This window comes from Rhinoraja longicauda, chromosome 15 (genome assembly GCF_053455715.1).
Source record: "Rhinoraja longicauda isolate Sanriku21f chromosome 15, sRhiLon1.1, whole genome shotgun sequence".
In the NCBI taxonomy this organism is placed as follows: Eukaryota; Metazoa; Chordata; class Chondrichthyes; order Rajiformes; family Arhynchobatidae; genus Rhinoraja; species Rhinoraja longicauda.
Genome location: NC_135967.1, coordinates 43,346,863 through 43,373,403, shown reverse-complemented (window position 1 = coordinate 43,373,403; position 26,541 = coordinate 43,346,863). Strand labels below are relative to the sequence as shown.

Sequence of the window (26,541 nt, the reverse complement as noted above, 5' to 3'; positions counted from 1 at the left end):
GCATTGCTTTCTGTACTGGGAAAGCTAATGCATCGATTTCTCAAACCAAACGACATCCAGAAGCATTTTAAAAAGTGAAATGATGTTAGACACATTTGTCCGTCTCTTCCAGCTCCTGGGTGATGGCCATTAACATAGAAACATAGAAAATAGGTGCAGGAGTAGGCCATTCTGCCCCTTGAGCCAGCACCGCCATTCAATATGACCGTGGCTGATCATCCAGAATCAATACTCCGTTCCTGCTTTTCCCCCCATAACCCCTGATTCCATTAACCCGGAGAGTTATATCCAACTCTCTCTTGAAAACATCCAGTGAATTGGCCTCCACTGCCTTCAATGGCAGAGAATTGCACAGATTCACGACTCTCTCGGTGAAAAAGTTTTTCTTCATCTCAGTCCTTATTCTTAAACTGTGACCCCTGGTTTTGCACTCCCGCAACATCGGGAACATTTTTCCTGCATCTAGCCTGTTCAATCCTTTAATAGTTTTATATGTTTCTATAAGATCCCCTCTCATCCTTCTAAATTCCAGTGAATATAAGCCCAGTCGCTCCATTCTTTCATCATAGGTCAGTCCCGCCATCCTGGAATTAACTTGGCTGCTTGTTGGAGTAGAATAAAGGTATGAAGAGAATTTAGCTTCGCTTAGCTTAGAGGTACAGCATGGAAACAGGCTCCGGTTTCCTCCCACACTCCAAAGACGTACAGGTTTGTAAGTTAATTGGCTTTGGTAAAAAGTGTTTAAAATGTTCCTTGTGTGTAGGATAGTGCCAGTGTACAGGGATCGCTGGTCGGCATGGACTTGGTGGGCCGAAGGGCCTGTTTCCACGCTGTATTTCTAAACTAAACTAAACTAAACTAAACTGAATCGTTCCTACCATAACTAGAGAGTAGTCCTGAACTACAGTCCACCTCATGAGGACCCTCGAACTATCCCAGTTTGCTGGCTTTACCTTGCATTAAACATTATTCCCTAATCATGCATTGATACACTGTAAATGGTTCGATCGTAATCATGTATTGTCTTTCCGCTGACTGGTTAACACGCAACAAAAGCTTTTCACTGTCCCTCGGTACACGTGACAATAAACGAAACTAAAGTGAATTAAACTATACTTATTCCCAGTTTTACGACTGCTCTGCGCATTAAAACATGAACTTACTCCCTCTACAGTCAAAAAGTAAAATGAGTTAAATAATGCGCAGGCAGTTGATAAATATTGAAAAATTCACGTTGTTGTAAAAATCAGCAATACAGGGCAATGAAGCTCTGCACCGTAAGTTGACCAGTGCCCTCTTCCAATCATGTGCTCCTTTGCTTACATGCATGGGGTGATCGCTGGTCAGTGTGGACTCGGTGGGCCGAAGGGCCTGTTTCTGCGTTGTATCTGTGGAATTCTCTGCCTCAGAAGGCAGTGGGGGCCAATTCTCTGAATGCATTCAAGAGAGAGCTGGATAGAGCTCTTAAGGATAGCGGAGTCAGGGGGTATGGGGAGAAGGCAGGAACGGGGTACTGATTGAGAATGATCAGCCATGATCACATTGAATGGCGGTGCTGGCTCGAAGGGCCGAATGGCCTCCTCCTGCACCTATTGTCTATTGTCTATTGTCTATTGTCTATCTCCAAAGTCTAAAATCTATTATTGTTTGTTACATTGACCTTCGTGAATTATTTTTTTTTTTTACAGAGTACAATGCCCACATATTCCGTTGTGCAGGTGCAAGTAAGAATTTAATTGTTCCCTTTCGGGACACATGACAATAAAACACTCTTGACTCTTGCCCCAAGCTCAACACAACACAACACAACACAATTACTTGCTAAGTCATCTTGCAATGTTTATTCTGAATTAATAAGAACATTAAAAAGGTAGAAACGCTGAACAATAAATGCTATAAATATTAGCAAACTTATAATTTTTTTTTGTTAATAGCTCTACCAGAGCTTAGGTTACACGTGTAAAATAAAAAGTCTCCAGTGCATACAATCTTAACACAGATAACACTATGACATTGACCCTTCTGTTTCCCTCAAGTAAGTGACAGTTCTCTGCTGATCCTGAAGAAGAAAAACGTCCCAAATGAGGTCTACGGCACTTTAAAACAAGTGGTTCTTGTAGAAAGTAGTTGCTTTGCCTTTGAATAATTTCCATCATTAATACATAGGACTGGCCTGTACTGCAAGCATTTGCATTGGAACCAGGAGCAAACCCTTTATACTGCATTGTTCATCAGTTTAAATCAGGGTGTCAGGGGTAATGGGGAGAAGGCAGGAGAATGGGGTTAGGAAGGAGAGACAGATCAGCCATGATTGAATGGCAGGGTAGACTTGATGGGCCGAATGGCCTAATTCTGCTCCGATCACTTGCGAAGTTATGAAAAGCAAAAATAAACCAAAGCTTGGAAAAGAACATTGATTTACGAGTTTGAGAATTAATAACCTATACGTCAAGCTTTAGAATGGAGATTATTCCACAAGGAAGACTTATTCTCCCTTTTTAAACAATATCCGTCAGTAAACTACGCAGAAAATTAGCCTTTTGTACACAAAGGCTACGATAGTTTCCTGAAACTGGTTACACAACAGTTGCTCATTCATTGTTAGAACATTAGTTTTCTTTGAAAATATATTACGTTAGTCCAAAAAAACTCATTAGTTTCCAAGAAGTGTAAAAGAATAACAGATTTGCTTTTGGATATCTCAATCCATCTTCCAAGTTTAGGAATTCATCTTTGGTCAGTACTAGAGGATTAATTGCCGTTCTCCTCCAAGTTTAATGGGGGAGTTCAAAGGGTAACTGATGGTGCAGTATTGGTGACAAAAGACAGATTTCAGCGCTCTCGGTTTTAATGCGTTCAAATGTAACTACCAGCAAACCACGTGACTGTTTAAATATGTTTTGCTGGTATCTCTAATTGTTTTGTGAGCTGCGTGTTCAAATGCCCTGGAGCTGACTTGCGATTTGATACATCACTCCGCTCGGCAGAACTAATCGTGACACACTGTGCAGGAAGGAACTGCAGATGCTGGTTTACACCGAAGAAAGATACAAAGTGCTGGAGTAACTCAGCGGGTCAGGAAGGAATGGGTGACGTTTCGGGGCGAGACTCTTCTTCAGGCCTTCTTTCGGTGTTTTGTGTCTAATTGTGACACATTCTCTGCTGAAAGACCTCAGCTGATACTTGATAAACTAAAATGCCCTCAAGTAACCTCATATATTACATTTGTTAACTGTAACCACCATCCCAGAGATCACAGGAAAACATTTCCAAGTCCATCTTTGTGCAGTTTTGCAAAAATAATAAGATCCTATGTTGATTGGTAACACTGGGATAGAATTGTCAGCAAGATTCCTGCTCTTTTGTTTGATTCCTGCTTTGGCCCATCTCTACAAAATATAGAGCATCTACCTACATCTGTGACCACACACTGTACAACATAACAAAGCAATACTGAGTATTTGTTTTACTTGTAACATTCACAGCTGTGTAACATCACACGAACCAACCTCCCTTCCACTGACTCCATTTACACCTCACGCTGCCTCAGCAAGGCCAGCAGCATAATCAAGGACCAGTCTCACCTCGGCCACTCCCTCTTCTCCCCTCTCCCATCATGCAAAAGGTATGAAAACGCACACTTCCAGATTCAGGGACAGTTTCTTCCCAGCAGTTATCAGGCAACTGAACCATCCTAGCAACAACTGGAGGGCAGTCCTGACCTACTATCTATCTCATTGGAGACCCTCGGACTATCTTTAAGCAGTTTTTACCGGACTTTATCTCTTTATCCCTTTATTCCCTTTATCACGTTACACTGTAGATGGCTCGAGTGTAATCATGCATTGTCTTTCCGCTGACTGGTTAGCACGCAACAAAAGCTTTTCACTGTACCTCGGTACACGTGACAACAAGCTAAACTAAACTAAACTAAATTAAACAAGACTAAACAAAATGGATCTAGAGTAGATCCACTGGAAATGACTTATGTTAGGTGCTCATCGGGCATTTATAGGTTTTCCGGCATTCTGGGAGTTTTGATAAATCATACTATTTGTAGGAGCCATTTATGCATAATTCAGTTATTGTCATTGTGTTATGGCTATGTTTTAATAACTACATTTCATCCCCGAGAAGTAATGGCTATCGAAGTGGGATTTCGAGATGGTATAGAAACTGCCATTACACTATTTATTTTATATACTTTCTCCAAACCTTCATAAATAACCTCCAAATGCAGAGAAAGCACGATATATTCACAATAAGAAAGTATTTTCTGTTTTAGTCTGTAGCGTTAATTTTTCTTTTATTTAGAAACAAACCGCCATTTATAATTACTGGGATGCCCTGATGGACTTGGAATGGCTGGGATTGTTATTTGCTTGTAATCTGTGTCAATAAATGCCAGTGTAAGGTATGGAAAAAGGAATACAGCAAAATCATGGACTACCTGAGACATTGCTTACTCTAAATATTGACATGGATTCATAGATTTATTACAGCCGTAAAGTTTCTGTGTAGACTCTCTGAGTATATCATTTAGTGAAGAGATATAAAAATGATAGCTGCCAGATTGCTTTGTAAGATAGATAAATTCAGGATTAGAGACACTTTGGTTATTAATATTGAAACTGCTGTAATAACTAATTTTAACTGAAGTTTTGATATTTAAGTCAACACTAGAATTGCATTAACAAATCTAGGTGTGGTTAAATTAGTAAGATTATTGTTGAATAAATACTTATCGTGGTAGAATATATTGAAAGGAATAAAAAACAATCAGTTAGATTTAACTTGTCAAAATCATAAACACTGTGGAAAAAAAATCTGATAACTTTTATCTAAGTTATCGTTTGTTTCCCATCCTGTCCTTACCATTGCCAGGTGAACAGCCAGAATAGTTTTGGAACAAACACTTAAACAAAGACGGGAAAAGAAGCAATGATATTTGGGATAAAGGTATAATTCTATTATTAAAAATATTAAAATATTAATGGCCAATAATTATCCTGTATTAATAGAGGGTATTATTTATATTCTTTTATGTTTCTTAGAAAATTCATTAAGTAAAATGATTGAGGCAGGGACTATCTGAACGTTCAAGAAACAGTTAGACAGGTACATGGATAGGACAGGCTTGGAGGGATATGGGCCAAACACAGGCAGCTGGGACATACATGTTGGCCGGTGTGGGCAAGTTGGGCCGAAGGGCCTGTTTCCACTCTGTATCACTCTATGACTCTAATACCCAATATGTAAAATATTCCAACTTATATAATTGTTGATTGATTCCTTTCCTTCTGTTCTAAAGTACTTGAGGTTTTGTGTTCTCCCTGCACAAGCTATCATTTTGGCAAATCTGTTGACTGTATTTTGCGGGAACATCGATGGTATAGTTGTCGTTGTCGCACCACAAAATTGACAAGAGCTCTCTGAGTGTTACACCTTTGTTGCCCAATCCAGGAGTTGTGACATTACTGCGAATAACTCGCATGTCTTCACCAACTCGTCTATTTCCAACCTTCACCTCCCCCCAAAATCACTCAAAGTGATGTGACTGTAAGCTATTTATGGACTAGTCCCACTGTAAAATATCCTGAAAATCATACACTTGGCTACAGAAGCGATGGGTTTTCAAACTGTGAGCCAATAATTACTGGTTGATAAAGTATGCGGACCTAAAAATGGATGATATTTATGCGCACTGCAATTTACTGGTACGATTATTTAAAATGCAGGCAGCTATTTGCTATGTTTCTATGGTTTGGAAGTAGGAGATGATCAAGTGGAAGTTTTGGAGAGAAGGAATGGGTTTCCTTCTCTCCAGAGTGCTCCAGCATTTTGTGTCTATCTTCGGTTTAAACCAGCATCTGCAGTTTCTTCCTGCACATGTGGAGGTTTTGCCCAGGACATAATCAAGTGATTAGAGCAGAACTTATTGAGGCCATGATGTTGGTGCCACAACGTCACAGGTAGTGGGGATGGCAGTACATGCGAGGGGCAGCACGGTGGCGCAGTGGGTGGAGTTGCTGCCATGCAGCGCCAGAGACTTGGGTTAGAACCTGATTACGGGTGCTGTCTGTACAGAGTTTGTACGTTCTCCCCGTGACCTGCGTGGGTTTTCTCCGGGATCTCTGGTTTCCTCCCACACTCCAAAGACGTTCAGGTTTGTAGATTAATTGGTTTGGTGTAAATGTAAATTGTCCCTAGTGTGTGTAGGCTACCGTTAGCGTGTGGGATCGCTGGTCGGCGTGAACTCGGTGGGCCGAAGTCCACGCGGACCTGTTTCCACGCTGTATAAACTAAACCAAACCAAACCAAACAAGTCAAGCCAAACTAAACTAAACTAATATGGTTAAAGGAAGATACTTTGTTGAGGTTCCCTGAAGAACAAGCATAACTGATGGAAAATAAGATTGTCTGCATGCCCTGGGTGCTGTTTGTTTGGAAGGTACCCAGGATGTCCCTGTACATTGCTTAGATTGAGACATGTTGTGTATGTATTTGCTCTGCTGAGAGGTTTCTAAACACCAACCCACAGCTCAAATGGCTGTGGTCTTCACTGCTTTCAGCTAGATATGGAATAATCACATTTTTAATTATTTAGTACAGCTGTAGGTTGATTATGAGATATTTTCACTTTGATCAAAATGGAAATTCAACATGCTTGGATTAATATAATTGTGTTTCCCAATCACTTCAGGCTCAATTTTCACAATCTGTAGCTGGCAAACTGTTCCCATGTCTGTTTTTAGTTAGCTGCCTTTTAATTTTTTTTCCTCCTTATTTTCTCTGAAATGACCTTTTCTATATTTCTCCTCTCATTGTAGTTTGACACCCTCTGTCACGTAGCTCTTTGTTATCGGGGACAATGCACTTATTGTGCAGTATTTGTGGAGAATGTCACAACTACACCAGGAAGAAGCCAGATCTGGACGTGAGATCGATCAGATCACTTTTGTAAGATATATTTCATTGGAGGGTCAGCTCTTTTTCACCTGGTTGAGATATTGTGAAACGAACTCACAATCTGTTCGCCTGGCATCATCGATTATTAATGCAGCATTCTACTCTGTGTGACACATGGAACTGCAGATGCTGGTTTACCAAAAAAGACACAAAAGTGCTGGAGTACCTCGGCGGACGGGCAGCATCTCTGGAGACCATGAAAAGGTGATGAAAGAACAAAAAGTGCTGGAGTAACTTAACGGGTCAGGTTGCATCTCTGGAGAACGTGGATAGGGAACCTTTCGGCTCGAGACCTTTCTTCAGGCTCTGAACCTGAAACGTCACCTATCCATGTTCACCAGAGATGCTGCCTGACTTGCTGCACTCTAGCACTTTGTGTCCTTTTGTGTATTAACCAGCGTAAGTAGTTCTTTGTGTCTACTTATGGATAAGTGATGTTTCGGGTCCGAATCCTTCTTCAGTCCCGACCTGAATAGTCACCTCTCCATGTTCTCCAGAGGTACCTTTTCTAGTATTTCATGACCTCACTGATAGCTGGTAGCACTGACATGTGGTAGAGGAGGCCATTTTGGGTGACCGAGAAAGAGGTGAGAAAGTACGAGACCAGGTCACCTTCTGCTGGAGCAGCTGGTCTGGCAGACAGACAATAACGTGGTCTGAACAATATGTGTGGGTCAACATCGGGAAGTATGTAACGATAATTGATTTGAAACCAAAGAATCCATGCAGTTGAACAAAGGTTTTGCAGATGCTACAACAGAAGCAGAAAATGTAGCTTTATAACGAAGATAGGCACAAAGTGCTGAAGTAACTGAACGGGTCTGGGAGCATCTCTGGAGAAAAGAAATAGGTGGCGTTTTGGGTTGGGACCCTTCTTCACAACTGTTGAGTACAGAATACATGTTGAGTACATTTTACTGTTACTCTTCTTTAGGGTTGCCAACTTCCTCACTCCCAAATAAGGGACGGAGGGTCACGTCACCGCCCCGCACCCCATGTAACCTCACCCAGCCAGTGGCCACATGCTCCCGCTCCACCAATAGCGGCCGCCCGGGCCCCGGGTTGCTACGCAACCTCCATTAGGCGTTGCCCGGGCCTACACTATCCGGTACTGCTGCGGCCCCCAGGCTACAGTGTCCGTGCCTACAGCATCAGGGCCAACAGCGCTGTCCGGGCCGACAATGCCCGGGCCTACAGCGTCCGGGCCTACAGCGCCGTCCGGGCCTACAATGTCCGGGCCTACAGCGTCTGGGCCTACAATGTCCGGGCCTACAGCGTCCGGGTCTACAGCGCCGTCCGGGCCTAATACGGGACAAGGGCGGGACAAACCAAAATACGGGATGTCCCGGTTAATACGGGACAGTTGGCAACCCTAGTCTTCGTTGAGGCTAGTACAATTTAAAATGGATATTGGTAATGCATGCTTTAATGCAGGAAGAATATAATTTTGTTTTGGTTTTAGTGACATTCCCGTTGTTGGACCTTTCACGATTGCAATGCGATTCATTGACTACAACAGTGATCATACAACAGACGCCGCTGTCGACAGCCCGGGGGAGTCGGCGCGGACCGTGGTTGAATGGAGGACCTGGCAGTCTGTGGCTGGCAGCGGGATCCGCCGAGCCGGCCCGTGCTTGTTGTCCCCCCCCCCCCCCCCAAAGACCAGAGATTGGGGGGGAGTCGGCGCCAACGACGGACGTGACGGCCGAGAAGCGAGGCCGGTGTGGGAGAGGAGAGGCAACCTGGGGTTTGGCCCATCGCACCCTCGAGGCATCGCCCGCGGGTGGCTTCCACCTCCCCCCCCGGGGCACAGAGGTGGACGGGCGAGGAGAGGGACACGGGATCGCTGGTTGACCGAGGGAAGGCGACGGCTGGAGGCCCTGCAGCAGCCTGGGGCTCGCCTGGAACGGGCACCGCTCACAACAACTGAAGCGTGGAATGGATTCTGAAAATGGCGCCAAAACATGGCGATTCCTGCGTGCGGGATCAGCAGACTATTTCTGTACAACTGCTCATCAGGGGTTGCTCTGGCGATTCTCTACTGTTTGTAAGAAAATAATCTCACCGAGCCTTTGCACGTGTGACAATAGAGCGCCATTGAACCGTGCGTTAGTTCCAACTCCAGGCATAGTACTAACAATGTGTAATAATGTGGTTTTGATGTTGGGATACAGCATGTGGTTGGTTTAGATTGGACAGCTACCTGTAGGTGTGTTTTGTATTGACCCGTGTGCTGGGGTTTTTTTTAATGTTAAATGCTGTGCTGGTTTTCATACCCCTTGCCCAATCTAGATGCCTCCCATCCACAGTTTACAATTTCCAGGATATGTTGCTTGTCGTGCGTCGCTTGCTGGCAGGCTGCATTGGCGATGGGGTGGCGGTCAGAAGGGTCAGTTTGTTCAGACTGGCGGGGCGGTGTAGCGGATGACAGAGTTGTAATCCGGTGGCGGACTGTGGCATTCCAGTGTCTGATCCATCGGCAACAGGACTGCATCTTCCAGCGCAAAATCCAGCCCCTCGTCCTCGACGTTGCACAGGTCGGACTGGAACGGCTTGACGTGACTCTCAACCTCGGACAAGATGGACTCCTTGCTTCTACTCACTGCCCTCATTCTGTGACAAGAAACGAAAAGTGAACGGACACCAGTTAGTAGTGATTCACCAGTCCCAGAATCTGCAGGTTCTGCAGTTCACAGCTCAGTTTAGCTTGGAGGTACAGCGCGGAAACAGGCACTTCGGCCCGCCGAGTCCGCGCCGACCAGCGATGCCCGAACACTCACACTATCCCACACACACCAGGGGCAAGTTACAATTTTATCCAAGCCAATTAACGTTTCAACCTGCACGTCTTTGGAGTGTGGGAGGAAACCGGAGCACCCAGAGAAAACCCATGCAGGTCACGGGGAGAACGTACAAACTCCGTGCAGACAGCACCTGTAGCCAGGATCGAACCCGGGTCTCTGGCGCTGTAAGGTAACAGCTTGACCATTATGCCACTGTGCTGCCTCTTGAAACACGCATCATTAGTTTATAAGTTCCAGGAGCAGAATAAGGCCACTTGGCCCATCAAAAGTCAACTCTGCCATTCAATCATAGTGGATCTATCTCTCCCTCCTAACCCCATTCTCCTGCCTTCTCCCCATAACCCCTGACACCCCTCCGAAACACGAATCTGTCAATCTCTGCCATCCAAGGACTCTTCAACATGTAAGAATAGTTTCTGTTTCTAACACCCTTTCAGTAAGTTTGATGCCACAACCATTTTCTGGCAAATAAATTCCATCATCCTTGGGAGCCGAGACGGAGTAAAGCGGAATGATCTTTTGTCCTTAGCAGAATTGTCAAACAATGACAGAGTCATACTGCACAGAAACAGGCTCCTCCGCCCAACTTGTCCAGCCGACCAAAATGTCCCAACTGTGCTAGTCCCACCTGCCCGCCTCTGGCCTATATCATTCAAAACCTTTTGTATCCATATACCTGGCCAGTCGTTGCATTGGCAAATGGCACCTTAATGGTGGCATAACATTACTTTTGTATTTATACTGTCAGGTATATTGTCTTTAGGTGAGTCCAGTAAATAGTTTAGTTTTGAGATACAGTATGGAAACTGGCCCTTCAGCCCATCTAGTCCACGCCGACCATCGATCACCCATTCACACTCGTTCCATGTTATCTCACTTTCTCAACCACTCCCTACACACCAGGGACCAATTAATAGGACCTGCACATCCTTGGGATGTGGGGGGGGGGGGGGGGGGGGGAAACAGAGGAATCCCATGTGGTCACGGGGAGAACGTTCAATCTCCACACAGACAACGCCCGAGGTCAGAATCGAACCCGGGACTCTGGCGCTAGGGGGCAGCAGTTCTAACAGCTTAGTTTGGTTTAGTTTAGTTTAGAGATACAGCGCGGAAACAGGCCCTTCGGCCCACCTAGTCCATACCGACTAGAGATGGGTGTCTAGAACACGCTGCCATTTTTAAAAAGATTTTTTAGATTTAGAGATACAGCGCGGAAACAGACCCTTCGGCCCACCGGGTCCGCGCCGACCAGCGACCCCCGCACACTAACACTATCCTACACACACTAGGGACAATTAAAAAATTTTTTTTTACATTTGCCCAGCCAATTAACCTACATACCTGTACGTCTTTGGAGTGTGGGAGAAAACCGAAGATCTCGGAGAAAACCCACGCAGGTCACGGGGACAACGTACAAACTCCGTACAGACGGCGCCCGTAGTCAGGATCGAACCTGAGTCTCCGGCGCTGCATTCGCTGTAAGGCAGCAACTCTACCGCTGCGCCACCGTGCCGACATGGGTGGTGGTGGAGGCAGATACAAAGACCAATTAGGCCCACGATGTTCATGACAAACATAATGCCAAGTTAAAATAATCTCCTCTGCCTGCACTTGACCCATATACCTCCATTCCCTGCACATCCATGCTCCAATCCACTATTGTATCTTAGATGCTACTATGGTATCTGCCCCCTCTACCACTCCTGACAGCATGTCCCAGACACCCACAACTCTGTAAAGGAACCTTGCCTCTCCTTTAAACTTGCTGCCTCTCACCTTAATGCTAAGCCCTCAAGTCTTTGAAATCTCCATCCTGTAAAATGGTTCTGACAGTCTAGCCTATCCAACCTCTCATGATGTCACATACTTCATAAGGTCATAAGTGATAGGTGCAGAATTAGGCCATTCGGCCCATCAAGTCTACGCCGCCATTCAATCGTGGCTGATCTATCTCTCCCTCCTAATCCCATTCGCCTGCCTTCTCCCCATAACCCCTGGCACCCGTACCAATCAGGAATCTATCAAACCTTAAAAATATCCATTGCCTAGGCCTCCACAGCCTTCTGTGGCAATGAATTCCACAGATTCACCGCCCTCTGACTAAAGAAATTCCTCCTCATTTCCTTCCTAAAGGAATGTCCTTTAATTCTGAGGCTGTGATCACTGGTGGAAACATCCTCTCCACATCCACTGTATCCAGGCCTTTCACTATTCGGTAAGTTTTAATGAGGTCCCCCCTCATCCTTCTAAACTCCAGCAAGTGCCGTCGGAAGGTTAACCATATGTAGGGTTGCCAACTTTCTCACTCCCAAATAAGGGACAAATGGTGACGTCACCACCTTCGCCCCACGTGACCTCACCCAGCCAGCGGCCACGTGCTCCAGCTCCACCAATGGTGGCCGCCCGGTCCGGGAGGCGGGTTGCTAAGCAACCTCTGTTAGGCGGCGCCCGGGCCTACACTGTCCGGGCCTACAGTAGCCCCCGGGCCTACAGTGTACAGGCCGACAGTGTCCGGGCCTACAGCGCCCTCCTGGCCTAATACGGGACATACAGGACAAACCAATTTAGCCCAATATACGGGATGTCCCGGCTAATACAGGGCAGTTCTGGTTCTGGTTCTGGTTGATTACTGCGCAAACACCTCATAAGTGGTTATCTATCTCGCGCAGGTCGGAGTGAGTAGAGTAGTGATTACTTTTTGAAGTGGGCCTTTTTGACCAAGTTGAGGAGATCTAGTTGGCAACCCTAACCATATGTTATCCCACTCGTTCCTGGGATCATTCTCGTAAACCTCCACTGGACCCTCTCCAGAGCCAGCCGCTGGCGCTCCAGAGAGAACGTGTCACGGGGAGAATGTGCAAACGCCACATGCCGTGCATGTACAGGACATGATTGAGCCCAGTCTCTGAGTTGTGTGGCTAAAATAATCCACAGACAGGCAACCTCAGAACTGGACAGCAAGCAAGTCATCTTCAAGCCTAAAACAACACCCACGAAGAATATTAGTCATATAAGAAGATAACTGCAGATGCTGGTACAAATCGAAGGTATTTATTCACAAAATGCTGGAGTAACTCAGCAGGTCAGGCAGCATCTCGGGAGAGAAGGAATGGGTGACGTTTCGGGCGACCCGAAACGTCACCCATTCCTTCTCTCCCGAGATGCCGCCTGACCTGCTGAGTTACTCCAGCATTTTGTGAATAAATACCTTCGAAGAATATTAGTCAGTTTGTTGTTGGAAGAAACTGCAGGTGACGATTTCCAAACCAATACACTATGCAGGTTTTACAAGAGTAACTCAGCGGGTCAGGCAGCATTGCTGGAAAACATGGATAGGTTACGTTTCAGGTCGGGACCCTTCTTCTGACTCTGTTAGTCGGCTTAGTATGAAGAAGGTCAGAATAGACCTTACTATGGACACTTAATCGGACTCAGCCGACTAAGGCGGTCAGAAGAAGGGTCCTGACCCGAAAACGTCACCTATCCTTGTTCTCCGGGGATGCTGCCTGACCCACTGAGTTACTCCAGCACTTTGTGTCTTTCCTCATTCATGCTAATCCGTTGGTCGATGCAAATAGGCAGCGAAAATGTAACGGTGAAAGAGGGGCAACTCGTCCTTAAGCTAAAATGTAGCTCAAAGCAAATAGTTAACTTCGAAGATAGACACAAAAAGCTGGAGTAACCCAGCTGGTCAGACACCATGTCTGGAGAAAAGGAATAGGTGACGTTTCGGGTCGAGACCCATCTGAAGAAGGGCCACCCATTCCTTCTCTCCAGGGATGCTGCCCGACCCGCTGAGTTACTCCAGCCTTTTACATAGAAACATAGAAAATAGGTGCAGGAGTAGGCCATTCGGCCCTTCGAGCCCTGCACCGCCATTCAATATGATCATGGCTGATCATCCAACTCAGTATCCCGTACCTGCCTTCTCTCCATACCCCCTGATCCCTTTAGCCACAAGGGCCACATCTAACTCCCTCTTAAATATAGCCAATGAACTGGCCTCAACTACCTTCTGTGGCAGAGAATTCCACAGATTCACCACTCTCTGTGTGAAAAAAAACTTTTTCATCTCGGTCCTAAAAGACTTCCCCTTTATCCTTAAACTGTGACCCCTTGTTCTGGACTTCCCCAACATCGGGAACAATCTTCCTGCATCTAGCCTGTCCATCCCCTTAAGAATTTTGTAAGTTTCTATAAGATCCCCCCTCAATCTTCTAAATTCCAGCGAGTACAATCCGAGTCATGGGGAGAAGGCAGGAACGGGGTACTGATTGAGAGTGATCAGCCATGATCGCATTGAATGGCGGTGCTGGCTCGAAGAGCTGAATGGCCTACTCCTGCACCTATTGTCTATTGTCTATTGTCTATCCAGTCTTTCTTCATATGAAAGTCCTGCCATCCCAGGAATCAATCTGGTGAACCTTCTCTGTACTCCCTCTATGGCAAGAATATTGTGTCTTATCTTCCGTTTAAACCAGCGTCTGCATCTCCTTCCTACACAAATAGTCAACTTGGTTGGGTTCACTGAACAGTGATGCACTCACAGCAAGTTTTGGACATGTCTGGTCATGCTGTGATGCGGTTAATTGTGATGGAGATCGCAACGGGAAGCAGTTGGTACGTGTCAGACTCGGTGTACCTGGCCAATATCAGTGAGAGGGCTAAATCAGCCAGTCTGACATGAAAATGAAGGAATAATAAAGGGCCTGTCTCCATTCAAGTGGGCATTGGAACTCGAAGCGACCGGCAAGAAAAGGACAAAGCATGGTTAAAACAGCCCTTGGCGTGGGACAAATTGAAATGAGGAGAAATGGCCACTATTTCCGAACAAAGATTCATTCATGAAAAGATGACAATTTCTCGTGGTATCTCTGGGGCCATTCTCTGCTTTGAAGCTGCAGGTATTAACGTTGTCAAGAGATACAAGAGGAAACATGAAAATATTTGTGCTGATTGGAAAATAACCAGATGACCGGAGCCCGAGATAAAAGACATAGTATTAGCGTTAGTTGACCAGTCAGCGAGAGATTTTTTGAGCCTTACAAATTCGCCGCCAGCGAAATTTCTCCCAAGGGCAGAAATTGTACTCTGGCAAGATTTGTCCATTCCATCAGGTTGCAGTCATAACTAAAGTTTAACTGCTCCTTATTATTAACTGCTCATGTTCAAATGCAATCTTTTCATGATATCCTTGCAGATGTACAGGATGATTAACACAGCCAAGATTAACCACCTGTACATTACAGTGAGGTTACTGAGGGAGAATCGGATTTACTTCAGAAAATATCAATTAAAAACGAGCGGCACGGTGGCGCAGCGGTAGAGTTGCTGCCTTACAGCGCTTACAGCGCCAGAGACCCGGGTTCGATCCCGACTACGGATGCTGTCTGTACGGAGTTTGTACGTTCTCCCCGCGAACCGCGTAGGTTTTCTCCGAGATCTTCGGTTTCCTCCCACACTCCAAAGACGTATGGGTCTGTAGGTTAATTGGCTTGGTGTATTTAAAAAAAAGTAAAATTGTCCCCAGTGCGTGTAGGGTAGTGTTAATGTGTGGGGATCGCTGGTCGGTGCGGACTCAGGGCCTATTTCTAAACTAAACTAAACAAAAAAATTGTTTGAGGATTGGTGCTAATTGGGAATGATCACTTGTGAACATTTGAAAAGACTTTATTATTTCCCAGATGACGCTAATGAATTGTTGGTCGGCACTCAATAGACAATAGACAATAGGTGCAGGAGTAGGCCTTTCGAGCCAGCACCGCCATTCAATGTGATCATGGCTGATCATTCTCAATCAATACCCCGTTCCTGCTTTCTCCCCATACCCCCTGACTCCGCTATCCTTAAGAGCTCTATCCAGCTCTCTCTTGAATGTATTCAGAGAATTGGACTCCACTGCCCTCTGAGGCAGAGAATTCCACAGATTCACAACTCTCTGACTGAAAAGGTTTTTCCTCATCTCTGTTCTAAATGGCCTACCCCTTATTCTTAAACTGTGGCCCCTGGTTCTGGACTCCCCCCAACATTGGGAACATGTTTCCTGCCTCTAACGTGTCCGACCCCTTAATAATCTTATACGTGACACTCAGTCACAATTAGTTTTTATATCGAAGGATCATTAAAAAATCGCTTTGATGCAATACTTGATTAACTCCTCTGCTGTTCAATATATCGGAAGCATTTTGTCCTATTCCATTTCAAATGAGTTTTTACTGAGTGACAATGATCTGAAAGCATAGATTGACATAAGTACTCCTGATTAAGACCCATGGTTATGTTTACAGTACGGTGGGAACTGAACAATAAAGGCGGCACAGTGGCACGACAGTAGAGTTGCTGCCTCACAGCGCTGGAGACCCAGGTTCCATCCTGACCTCGGGTACTGTCTGCGTGGGATTTGCTGCCTCACATCTATGTGAGGATGTAACTAGGAAAATTGACAGGAGAGAGCCGGTGGATGTGGTGTACCTCGACTTTCAGAAAGCCTTCGACAAGGTCCCACATAGGAGATTAGTGGGCAAAATTAGAGCACATGGTATTGGGGGTAGGGTACTGACATGGATAGAAAATTGGTTGACAGGCAGAAAGCAAAGAGTGGGGATAAATGGGTCCCTTTCGGAATGGCAGGCAGTGACCAGTGGGGTACCGCAAGGTTCGGTGCTGGGGCCCCAGCTATTTACGATATACATTAATGACTTAGATGAAGGGATTAAAAGTACCATTAGCAAATTTGCAGATGATACTAAGCTGGGGGGTTGTGTGAATTGTGAGGAAGATGCAATAAGGCTGCAGGGTGACTTGGACAGGTTGTGTGAGTGGGCGGATACATGGCAGATGCAGTTTAATATAGATAAGTGTGAGGTTATTCACTTTGGAAGTAAGAATAGAAAGGCAGATTATTATCTGAATGGTGTCAAGTTAGGAAGAGGGGATGTTCAACGAGATCTGGGTGTCCTAGTGCATCAGTCACTGAAAGGAAGCATGCAGGTACAGCAGGCAGTGAAGAAAGCCAATGGAATGTTGGCCTTCGTAACAAGAGGAGTTGAGTATAGGAGCAAAGAGGTCCTTCTACAGTTGTACCGGGCCCTGGTGAGACCGCACCTGGAGTACTGTGTGCAGTTTTGATCTCCAAATTTGAGGAAGGATATTCTTGCTATTGAGAGTGTGCAGCGTAGGTTCACTAGGTTAATTCCCGGAATGGCGGGACTGTCGTATGTTGAAAGCCTGGAGCAATTAGGCTTGTATACACTGGAATATAGAAGGATGAGGGGGGATCTTATTGAAACATATAAGATAATTAGGGGATTGGACACATTAGAGGCAGGAAACATGTTCCCAATGTTGGGGGAGTCCAGAACAAGGGGCCACAGTTTAAGAATAAGGGGTAGGCCATTTAGAACGGAGATGAGGAAGAACTTTTTCAGTCAGAGAGTGGTGAAGGTGTGGAATTCTCTGCCTCAGAAGGCAGTGGAGGCCAGTTCGTTGGATGCTTTCAAGAGAGAGCTGGATAGAGCTCTTAAGGATAGCGGAGTGAGGGGTTATGGGGAGAAGGCAGGAACGGGGTACTGATTGAGAGTGATCAGCCATGATCGCATTGAATGGCGGTGCTGGCTCGAAGGGCTGAATGGCCTACTCCTGCACCTATTGTCTATTGTCTATTGCACGTTCTCCCTGCGACCGCGTGGGTTTGCTCCGGTTTCCTTCCACATCCCAGAGTCTTGCACGTTTTTGGGTCAATTGGCCACCTGTAAATTGCCCTTCTAGTGTGTAATGGAGTGGATGAGGAAGTGGGAAAACGTAGAACTAGCGTGAACGGGTGTTCGCTGGTTGGCGCAGGCTCGGTGGGGCCGAAGGGCCCGTTTCCACGCTTTATCTCTGAACTAAGCTGAACTAAACGAACCTAAACTAAAGGGAGACACAAAATGCTGGAGTAACTCAGCAGGTCAGGCAGCATCTCTGGAGAGAAGGAATGGTGACGTTTCGGGTCGAGACCCTTCTTCAGACTGACGTCAGGGGAGGAAAATGTCGATCGTTTCGCTGAACACCTCCGCTCAGTCCGTCTTAACCTACCTGATCTCTCGGTGGCTCAGCACTTCAACTTCCCCTCCCATTCCCAATCTGGCCTTTCTGTCCTGGGCCTCCTCCATTGTCAGAGTGAGGCCCAGCACAAATTGGAGGAACAGCACCTCATATTTCGTTTGGGCAGTTTACACCCCAGTGGTGTGAACATTGACTTCTCTAACTTCAGACAGCCCTTGCTTTCCCTCTCTCGCCATCCCCTCCCCCTTCCCAGTTCTCCCACCAGTCTTACTGTCTCCGACTACTATCTCTGTCCCGCCCACTCCCCTGACATCAGTCTGAAGAAGGGTCTCGACCCGAAACGTCACCCATTCCTTCTCTCCCGAGATGCTGCCTGACCCGCTGAGTTACTCCAGCATTTTGTGTCTACCTTCGATTTAAACCAGCATCAGCAGTTTTTTTCCTAAACCAAACTAAACTGAACTGAACTGAATGGAATTACATTCAAACTTATTGATACGTAACTTCCCTGGTTTTCCGTTGGAATGAACGGAGGAAGCATAACACTTAAACTACCAAATAGAACACCCTTCCCAAACAACAGCATTGACAACCCACGAAGTGGAAATTCTCTTGTCGCCTAATTGTTCCATGGTTTATAATTAAGCCTAAAGGGCTGGACATACTCACGCCAGTGTTATCAGTCCAAAAGAGCAGGATTTGGTCTCCAGGTGCTTCAAACGTTTCAGTTCTTCGGAGGCCAGCACCATTCCACTGTCAGTTTCTCCTTCCTGGGGACCACAACACACCCAATGAGACCCTCCGACCGCAGAACTGCCAGCCTTCCTTGGCCTGCTCCTCATTCTCTGCAATGACCAGGTACTGTATATGGGATTGGGAAGGTTTAGGAGGACACGGGGCAAATGCAGGCAAGTGGGACACGCTTAGATGGGGCCTCTTGGTTGGCATGGAGATGGGCCCGTTCCCGTGCATTGGAAGGAACTGCAGATTCATTCAGATTCAGAGATACAGCGCGGAAACAGGCCCTTCGGCCCACCAGGTCCGCGCCGCCCAGCGATCCCCGCACATTGACAACTATCCTACACACACTAGGGACAATTTTTACATTGAATTAACCCAGCCAATTAACCTACAAACCTGTACGTCTTTGGACCATGCTGGTTTACACCAAAGATATACACAAAACGCTGGAGGAACTCAGCGGGTCAGGCAGCATCTCTGGAGAAAAGGAAGAAGTGACGTTTCAGGTCGAGACCCTTCTAGAAGAGTCTGATGAGTCTGAAGAAAGGTTTCCACCCGAAACGTCACGTATTCCTTTTCTCCAGAGATGCTGCCTGAGATGCTGCCTGACCAGCTGAGTTACTTCAGCTGTTTGTGTCTATCTTTGGATTGCTTCCATGCTGAATGACTCCATGTCTCTATCTTACTCATTTCTAAATCACGCCACCATTAATCATTGTATACAATGGACAAATGCTGCTCAATTACTGAAGCTGATTTTCATTTTGAAGCGAAGATTGACACAAAAAGCTGGAGTAACTCAGCAGGTCGGGCAGTATCTCTGGAGAAAATGGAACAGGTGACGTTTCGGCTCGAATCCCTTCTTCAGGGTCTCGACCCGAAACGTCACCCATTCCTTCTCTCCAGAGATCCTGCCTGTCCCACTGAGTTACTCCAGCTTTTTGTGTCTATCTTCAGTTTAAAACCAGCATCTGCAGTTCTTTTGTACGCCTCATTTTGATGCCATTGGTTTGCAAGAATTGATGCTGATAGCTTCCTAACAAATGCAATTCTTCTCAAAATCTTTGATTTGTTTCATATGGGAGCCTTGGCAGAAGTGAAAACAAAATATTTTGTACAGAGAGACGGTGGCATCTACACTAACAAATCGGTATTAATTATAGACTTGCATATTCAGATTATAGCGACTTTTAATGATGTAGTCTGATGGGATTTAATTGAATAGCAGGCAAACCTAAAAGAAAACGAATGCTTTTCACTGTACCTTGGTACACAGGACAATAATAAATCAGTATCAGTACCCATTAGGGTTGCCAACTGTCCCGTATTAGCCGGGACATCCCGTATTTTGGGCTAAATTGGTTTGTCCCGTACGGGACCGCCCTTGTCCTGTATTGCTAGGGTTGCCAACTTCCCCACTCCCAAATAAGGGACAAAGGGTGACGTCACCGCCCCACGCCCCACGTGACCTCGCCCAGCCAGCGGCCACGTGCTCCCGCTCCACCAATGGCGGCCACCAGGGCTGCCATTGGTGGAGCGGGAGCAAGTGGCCACTGGCTGGGCGGTGACGTCACCTTGTCCCGTATTTGGGAGTGAGGAAGTTGGCAACCCTAATACCAATATCAATAGCAATTTTTGAACCATAGTATTTTGATGAACCAGGTAACCTCCATCTTCTACGATTCTATGGCAGACCCATATTTAAAACATACCTCGTCTATCACAGTAGTCTTATTTTCTACAGGAACCTCATCAAATGTTTTCACGCTTAATGGCCTCCTCTTCGGATTATTGCAGTTGAGCCTATGAATGAGAGAGAAAGTGTCAATTCACACTAGACCATAAGACCATAAGACATAGGAGCAGAACCAGGCCATTCAGCCCATCAAGTCTGCGTGGCCCAGATTTGTCAACTACTCAATTGCTCCTGATCTTTTCCTTTCATCCCAATCTCTGCAAACCTCAAGGGTGGCACAGTGGTACAGCAGTAGAGTTGTTGAGACTCGGGTTCATAGGTTCATAGCTTTAAGGATCAGAATTAGGCCATTTGTCCCATCAAGCCTACTCTGCCATTCAATCTTCCTTCCATTTCTTAAGTTCATATGTCCATAAATGCTAGGAGCAGAATTAGGTAATTTGGTCCATCGGGTCTACTCCACCATTGATTCATTCACGGCTGAACTATCTTTCCCTCTCAACCCCATTCTCCTGCCTTCTCCCCTTTACCTTTGATGTCCTTCCTAATCAAGAAACCTATCAATCTCTGCTTTAAAATTATCCACTGACTTGGCCTCCACAGCCGTCTGTGGCAAAGAGTTCCACAAATTCACCACCCTCTGAATAAAAAAAATCCTCCTCGTCTCCTTTCTAAAGATACGTCCTTTTACTTTGTGGCTGCCATAAGGCCATAAGGGATAAGAGTAGAATTAGGCCATTCAGCCCATCAAATGTGTTCCGCCATTCAATCATGGCTGATCTATCTCTGCCTGCTAGCCCCATTCTCCTGCCTTCTCCCCATAACCTCGGACATGTGTGCCCTCTGTCCTGGGCTCTTCCACCAGTGGAAACACATCCACACCAGACAGGTACAGCGTTTCGAACAGGAGATGGCATAAGAACAAAAGAGAAGTTGAAGGTAGACACAGAATGCTGGAGTAACTCAGCGGGTCAGGCAGCATCTCGGGAGAGAAGGAATGGGTGACATTTCGGCTCGAGACCCTTCCTCAGACTGATGTCAAGGGGAGGGGGCGGGACAAAGATAGGATGGAGTAGGAGACGGGAAGACGAGTGGGAGAACTGGGAAGGGGGAGGTGAAAGAGGGGGACAGAGAGGGACAGAAGACAAAGAGAAGTTGAATGTTTCCAGAACGTTTTAAACAGGAAAAGAGCTTTGTTTTCTTTTCCTACAGTTTAATGGACTTTCCTTGATTAAGAACAAAGGGTGCATTACCCAAGGTTTCCTGTGCCATTGTAATTAACTTTTGGGTTTGCCGTGTCTTCGGTGAGGCTGGGGTCTGTCGAGGAGAGGGTTGAATCATGGTGTGTTTGCCTCGGCATGTTCAAAGGGATGTAATCTTTTCCATCCTGCAATAAGGGAATGAATACACGTCAGCAAAGGAGAAGCTGATTTGAACAGGGCTCTGGTCAGCTCATATCTGCACAGTTTCATTAATCTTTACTGCTGATTTTATTAAAAAAACATGAATTTTTGAACATTTATCAAGCAGCTGCGTATTATTCAAATCATTTTACATTTTGGTTGCAGTAGGTTGACGTTTTTTTGCGCAGTGCGGTCATAACATTGGTTCAGTTTAGAGATAAACGCAGCGCAGAAACAGGCCCTTCGGCCCACCGAGTCCGTACCGACCGGCGACCCCTGCACACTAACACTATCCCACACACACCAGGGACAATTTACAATTATGCCAAGCCAATTAACCTACAAACCTGCACGTCTTTGGAATGTGGGAAAATCTCGGAGGAAACCCACGCAGGTCACGGGGAGAACGTACAAACTCCGTACAGACAGCACCCGCAGTCAGGAATTAACCCGGGTCTCTGGCGCTGTGAGGCAGCAACTCTACCGCTGCGCCACCGTGCTGCCCTAACTAGGAGTGTAGCTTTATGTAATTGGGGGCAGGATTAGACAACACAAGAAAATAAGGACTGGAGTAGGCCACTCGGCCCCTCGAGCCTGCCCCACCATTCAGTATGTTCATTGAGTCTTTATTTTACTTTATAGATACAGCGCGGAAACAGGCCCTTCGGCCCACCAAGTCCGCACCGACCAGCGATCCCCGCATACTAGCACTCCTACACACTAGAGAGAATTTTGTAGAAGTCAAGTAACCTACAAACCACTGCGTATTTGGAACGTGGGAGGAAACCGGAGCACCCAGAGAAAACCCACGTGGTCACGTGGAGAACGTACAAACTCTGTACAGACAGGACCCGTAGTCAGGATCGAACCCGGGTCTCTGGTGCTGTAAGGCAGCAACTCTACCGCTGTGCCACATGTATACTACATGTGGGATTTAATTGGAGATTATTAGACTTCCTAATTTCAGTGGGAGTCCTAATCTGTTTTAGTTTATTAAAGCTTCTGCTATTCATTCAGCAATCACTCAAGTTGACAGGCTTGAATAAAGAAGTGTGGTGTTTGGCCCACATCTCAATGGGTCGTTGCTGCAACTGGTGGAACATTGCACAGTCCCATCCACCAGAGAGTATTGGATGGTCTCGGCAAAATGTCAGCAACACACTCCCACACACTGCCAACAGATGTGGAAACTGTCAGAGGGGGGGGGGGAGAGAGAGAGAGAGAGAGAGAGAGAGAGATAGAGAGAGAGAGAGAGAGAGAGAGAGAGAGAGAGAGAGAGAGAGAGAGAGAGAGAGAGAGAGAGAGAGAGAGAGAGAGAGAGAGAGAGAGAGAGAGAGAGAGAGAGAGAGAGAGAGAGAGAGAGAGAGAGAGAGAGAGAGAGAGAGAGAGAGAGAGAGAGAGAGAGAGAGAGAGAGAGAGAGAGAGAGAGATGGGTGTGTGTGTGGGAGAGAGAGATAGAGAGAGGGGTGAGATAGAGGGGGCGAGGGGTATGAGAGAGAGAGAGAGAGAGAGAGAGAGAGAGAGAGAGAGAGAGAGAGGAGAGAGAGAGAGAGAGAGAGAGAGAGAGAGAGAGAGAGAGAGAGAGAGAGAGAGAGAGAGAGAGAGAGAGGGAGAGAGAGAGAGCGAGAGAGGGAGGGAGGGAGGGAGAGAGGGAGAGAGAGAGAGAGATGGGTGTGTGTGTGGGAGAGAGAGATAGAGAGAGGGGTATGAGAGAGAGAAAGAGGTTATAATTAATAAGAACTATTGAATACAAGCAGGCAGCAGGGGTCCAACCTATTTCTTTTGTACGGTAGAGTAAGATCACAGAACAAACAGGGGAAGCACTTGGCAACTGAATCATGATAATGTGTCACAGTGGTCTGGGAGTGGTTGTGTATCTCCTGCTGGGGAGAGGCAGAGTGGGAGGCCAGGAGGTTGGTGTTTCTGGTCGCCATAGAGACCAACCTCCTCACTCCCCCCCTCTCTCTCTCCGTTGCCATCTACACATGTGGTGTGGGTGGGGTGTGTGGAGCGAGCTGCCGGAGGAGGGCGTTGTGGCAGGGGCTATCGCGGCATCTAAGGTGATAAGTGAGTGGAGTAGAATTAGGCCATTCGGCCCATCAAGTCTACTCCGCCATTCAATCACGGCTGTTAGCCACATCCCAGACTTCCCAATACTATATCATATTTACCACGCTGAGTAGGGGTTGCCAACTTCCTCACTCCCAAATAAGGGACAAAAGGAGATGTCACCGCCCGCGCCCGCGCCCCACGTGACCTCCCCCAGCCAGCGGCCATGTGCTCCCGCTCCACCAATGGCGGCCGCCCGGGCCGGGAGGCGGGTTGCTACGCAACCTCCTTCCGGCGAACACACTCGGCCCTGCTCCCTGAACACACTCCGTTAGCCTACACTGTCCAGGCCTACAGCGGCGCTTGGGTCTAATACGGACAAGAGCAGCCAATATACGGGATGTCCCGGCTAACATGGAACCCTAATGCTGAAGCCCTCTTACCTGCTGGACATTGGCCTGCAATAGATACCCCAGCTGTTCCACCAGCTCATTGAAGGTGGGCCTGTCGCCGGGCTCCTGAAGCCAGCAGTCCAGCATTGTCTGATAGCTGGAACAGAAACACAGACCGTGAATGAGATCAGATCTACACATCGCAGACGTTGGAAATCTGAGATAAATACAGGGAAGGCGGGAAACACTCAGCAGGTCGGGCAGCATCTGTGAGAAGAGAAACAGCGTTAATATTTTGGGTCGTGTCGGAAGGAACTGCAGCTGCTGGTTCAAACCAAAGATAGACACAAAAAGCTGGAGTAACTCAGCGGGTCAGGCAGCATCTTTGGAGAGAAGGAATGGGTGATGTTTCGGGTCGAGACCCTTCTTCAGGCTGAGAGTCAGGGGAGAGGTATGGAACAAAGGTACGGAACAAATCCGAGCCGGCACCGATGACCAAAGAAGGGTGGAGCCCACAATGGTCCATTGTTGGCTCTGGATGAGTTTTTTTTAGATTTAGAGATATAGCGTGGAAACAGGCCCTTCGGCCAACCGGGTCCGCGCCGCCCAGCGATCCCCGCACACTAACACTATCCTACACACACTAGGGACAATTTTTACATTTGCCCAGCCAATTAACCTACATACCTGTACGTCTTTGGAGTGTGGGAGGAAACCGAAGATCTCGGAGAAAACCCTCGCAGGTCACGGGGAGAACGTACAAACTCCGTACAGACGGCGCCCGTAGTCAGGATCGAACCTGAGTCTCTGGCGCTGCATTCGCTGTAAGGCAGCAACTCTACCGCTGCGCCACCGTGCCGAGGTGGTAATGAGGGGAGATGAACAGTAGGACTGGCAGGACGTCTAGGGTGGGGGAGCGCCGGAGGGAGAGGGGATGAAGGGGCTACTTGAAATTAGTGAAATCAATATTCATACCGCTGGGATGTAATATTTAGGGTTGAATGGTTAAGCTACATTTTCTGGAATCTGGACAGTGGTGGGAAGCCTCTAATTGACCTAAATGATTGTGGTCTCCAGTCCGTGTCAAGGGAGAGCTTCAAGATCGGGTCAAGTGAGTTTAATTGCCTTATTTACCAACGATGAAACAATAAAAATATTACTTGCCGTAGCTTCATAGGCTTTATCAGACTTCAATGTTATATATCTTACACTGAATGTTGGACCCTTTATCATTTACTATGGGCAGGTTTGTTGTATTTATGTATAGTCTGCTATCTACCACAACTAGAGAGCAGTCCTGAACTGCGATCTACCTCATTGGTGACACGTGGACTATCTTTGATTGGACTTTACTGGCTTTACCTTACACTGAACGTTATTCCCTTATCATGTGTCTATTCTCTGTGGACGGCTCGATTGTAATCATGTATTGTCTTTCCACTGGCTGGATAGCATGTAACAAAAGCTTTTCACTGTACCTCGGTACACGTGACAATAAACTAAACTAAACTAAACTAAACTAAACTAGTCTTTTCTCTGACTGGATGGCGCACAAACAAAATCTTTTCATTGTACATGTGGCAATAATAAACAAAATTAAATAAATTAAACTTAAATAGACAATAGACAATAGGTGCAGGAGGAGGCCATTCGGCCCTTCGAGCCAGCACCGCCATTCAATGTGATCATGGCTGATCATTCTCAATCAGTACCCCATTCCTGCCTTCTCCCCGTACCCCCCTGACTCCACTATCATTAAGAGCTCTATCTAACTCTCTCTTGAAAGCATCCAGAGAATTGACCTCCACTGCCTTCTGAGGCAGAGAATTCCACAGATTTACAACTCTCTGAGTGAAAAGGTTTTTCCTCATCTCCGTTCTAAATGGCCTATCCCTTATTCTTAAACTGTGGCCCCTGGTTCTGGACTCCCCCAACGTTGGGAACTTGTTTCCTGCCTCTAGCGTGTCCAAACCCTTAATAATCTTATATGTTTCGATAAGATCCCCTCTCATTCTTCTAAATTCCAGTGTATACAAGCCTAGTCGCTCCAGTCTTTCAACATACGACAGTCCCGCCATTCCGGGAATTAACCTAGTGAACCTACGGTGCACGCCCTCAATAATGTTTTATATTTTATATAGATCGCCCTATCTGATCACCCCCTCAGCTGCTGCTGGTCTTGGTTTGATCTTGGAGAAACAAAATAGCTTTTCTTGCCACTAAAATTTCACAAGTGCAGTTCTCAGCTCAACGCTGCCCAAACACATGCACCCAGCCAATTAACCTACAAACCTGTGGAGTGTGTGAGGAAACCGAAGATCTCAGAGAAAATCCACGCGGTTACGGGGAGAACGTACAAACTCTGTACAGACAGCACCCGTAGTCCTGGTTCCTGGAACCTGGGTCCCCGGCACTTCAAGTACTGTAAGGCAGCAACTCTACCG

General features: G+C 46.6%; 1 protein-coding gene across 2 annotated transcripts in view; it reads right to left on the bottom strand.

Moving 5' to 3' along the window:
- Positions 1-1,783: 1,783 nt before the first annotated feature.
- kdrl (kinase insert domain receptor like) overlaps positions 1,784-26,541 on the bottom strand; it is a 234,052-nt gene continuing 209,294 nt past the window's right edge. For both annotated transcript variants that reach the window (XM_078412567.1, XM_078412568.1), the window contains 5 exons: positions 24,149-24,254; positions 21,507-21,640; positions 20,270-20,360; positions 18,486-18,586; positions 1,784-9,582 (listed from right to left, as the gene is read on the bottom strand). In XM_078412567.1, coding sequence (XP_078268693.1) covers positions 9,369-9,582; positions 18,486-18,586; positions 20,270-20,360; positions 21,507-21,640; positions 24,149-24,254 — 646 coding nt within the window. In that variant the 3' untranslated portion in view covers positions 1,784-9,368. The remainder of the gene's footprint in view (positions 9,583-18,485; positions 18,587-20,269; positions 20,361-21,506; positions 21,641-24,148; positions 24,255-26,541) is intronic.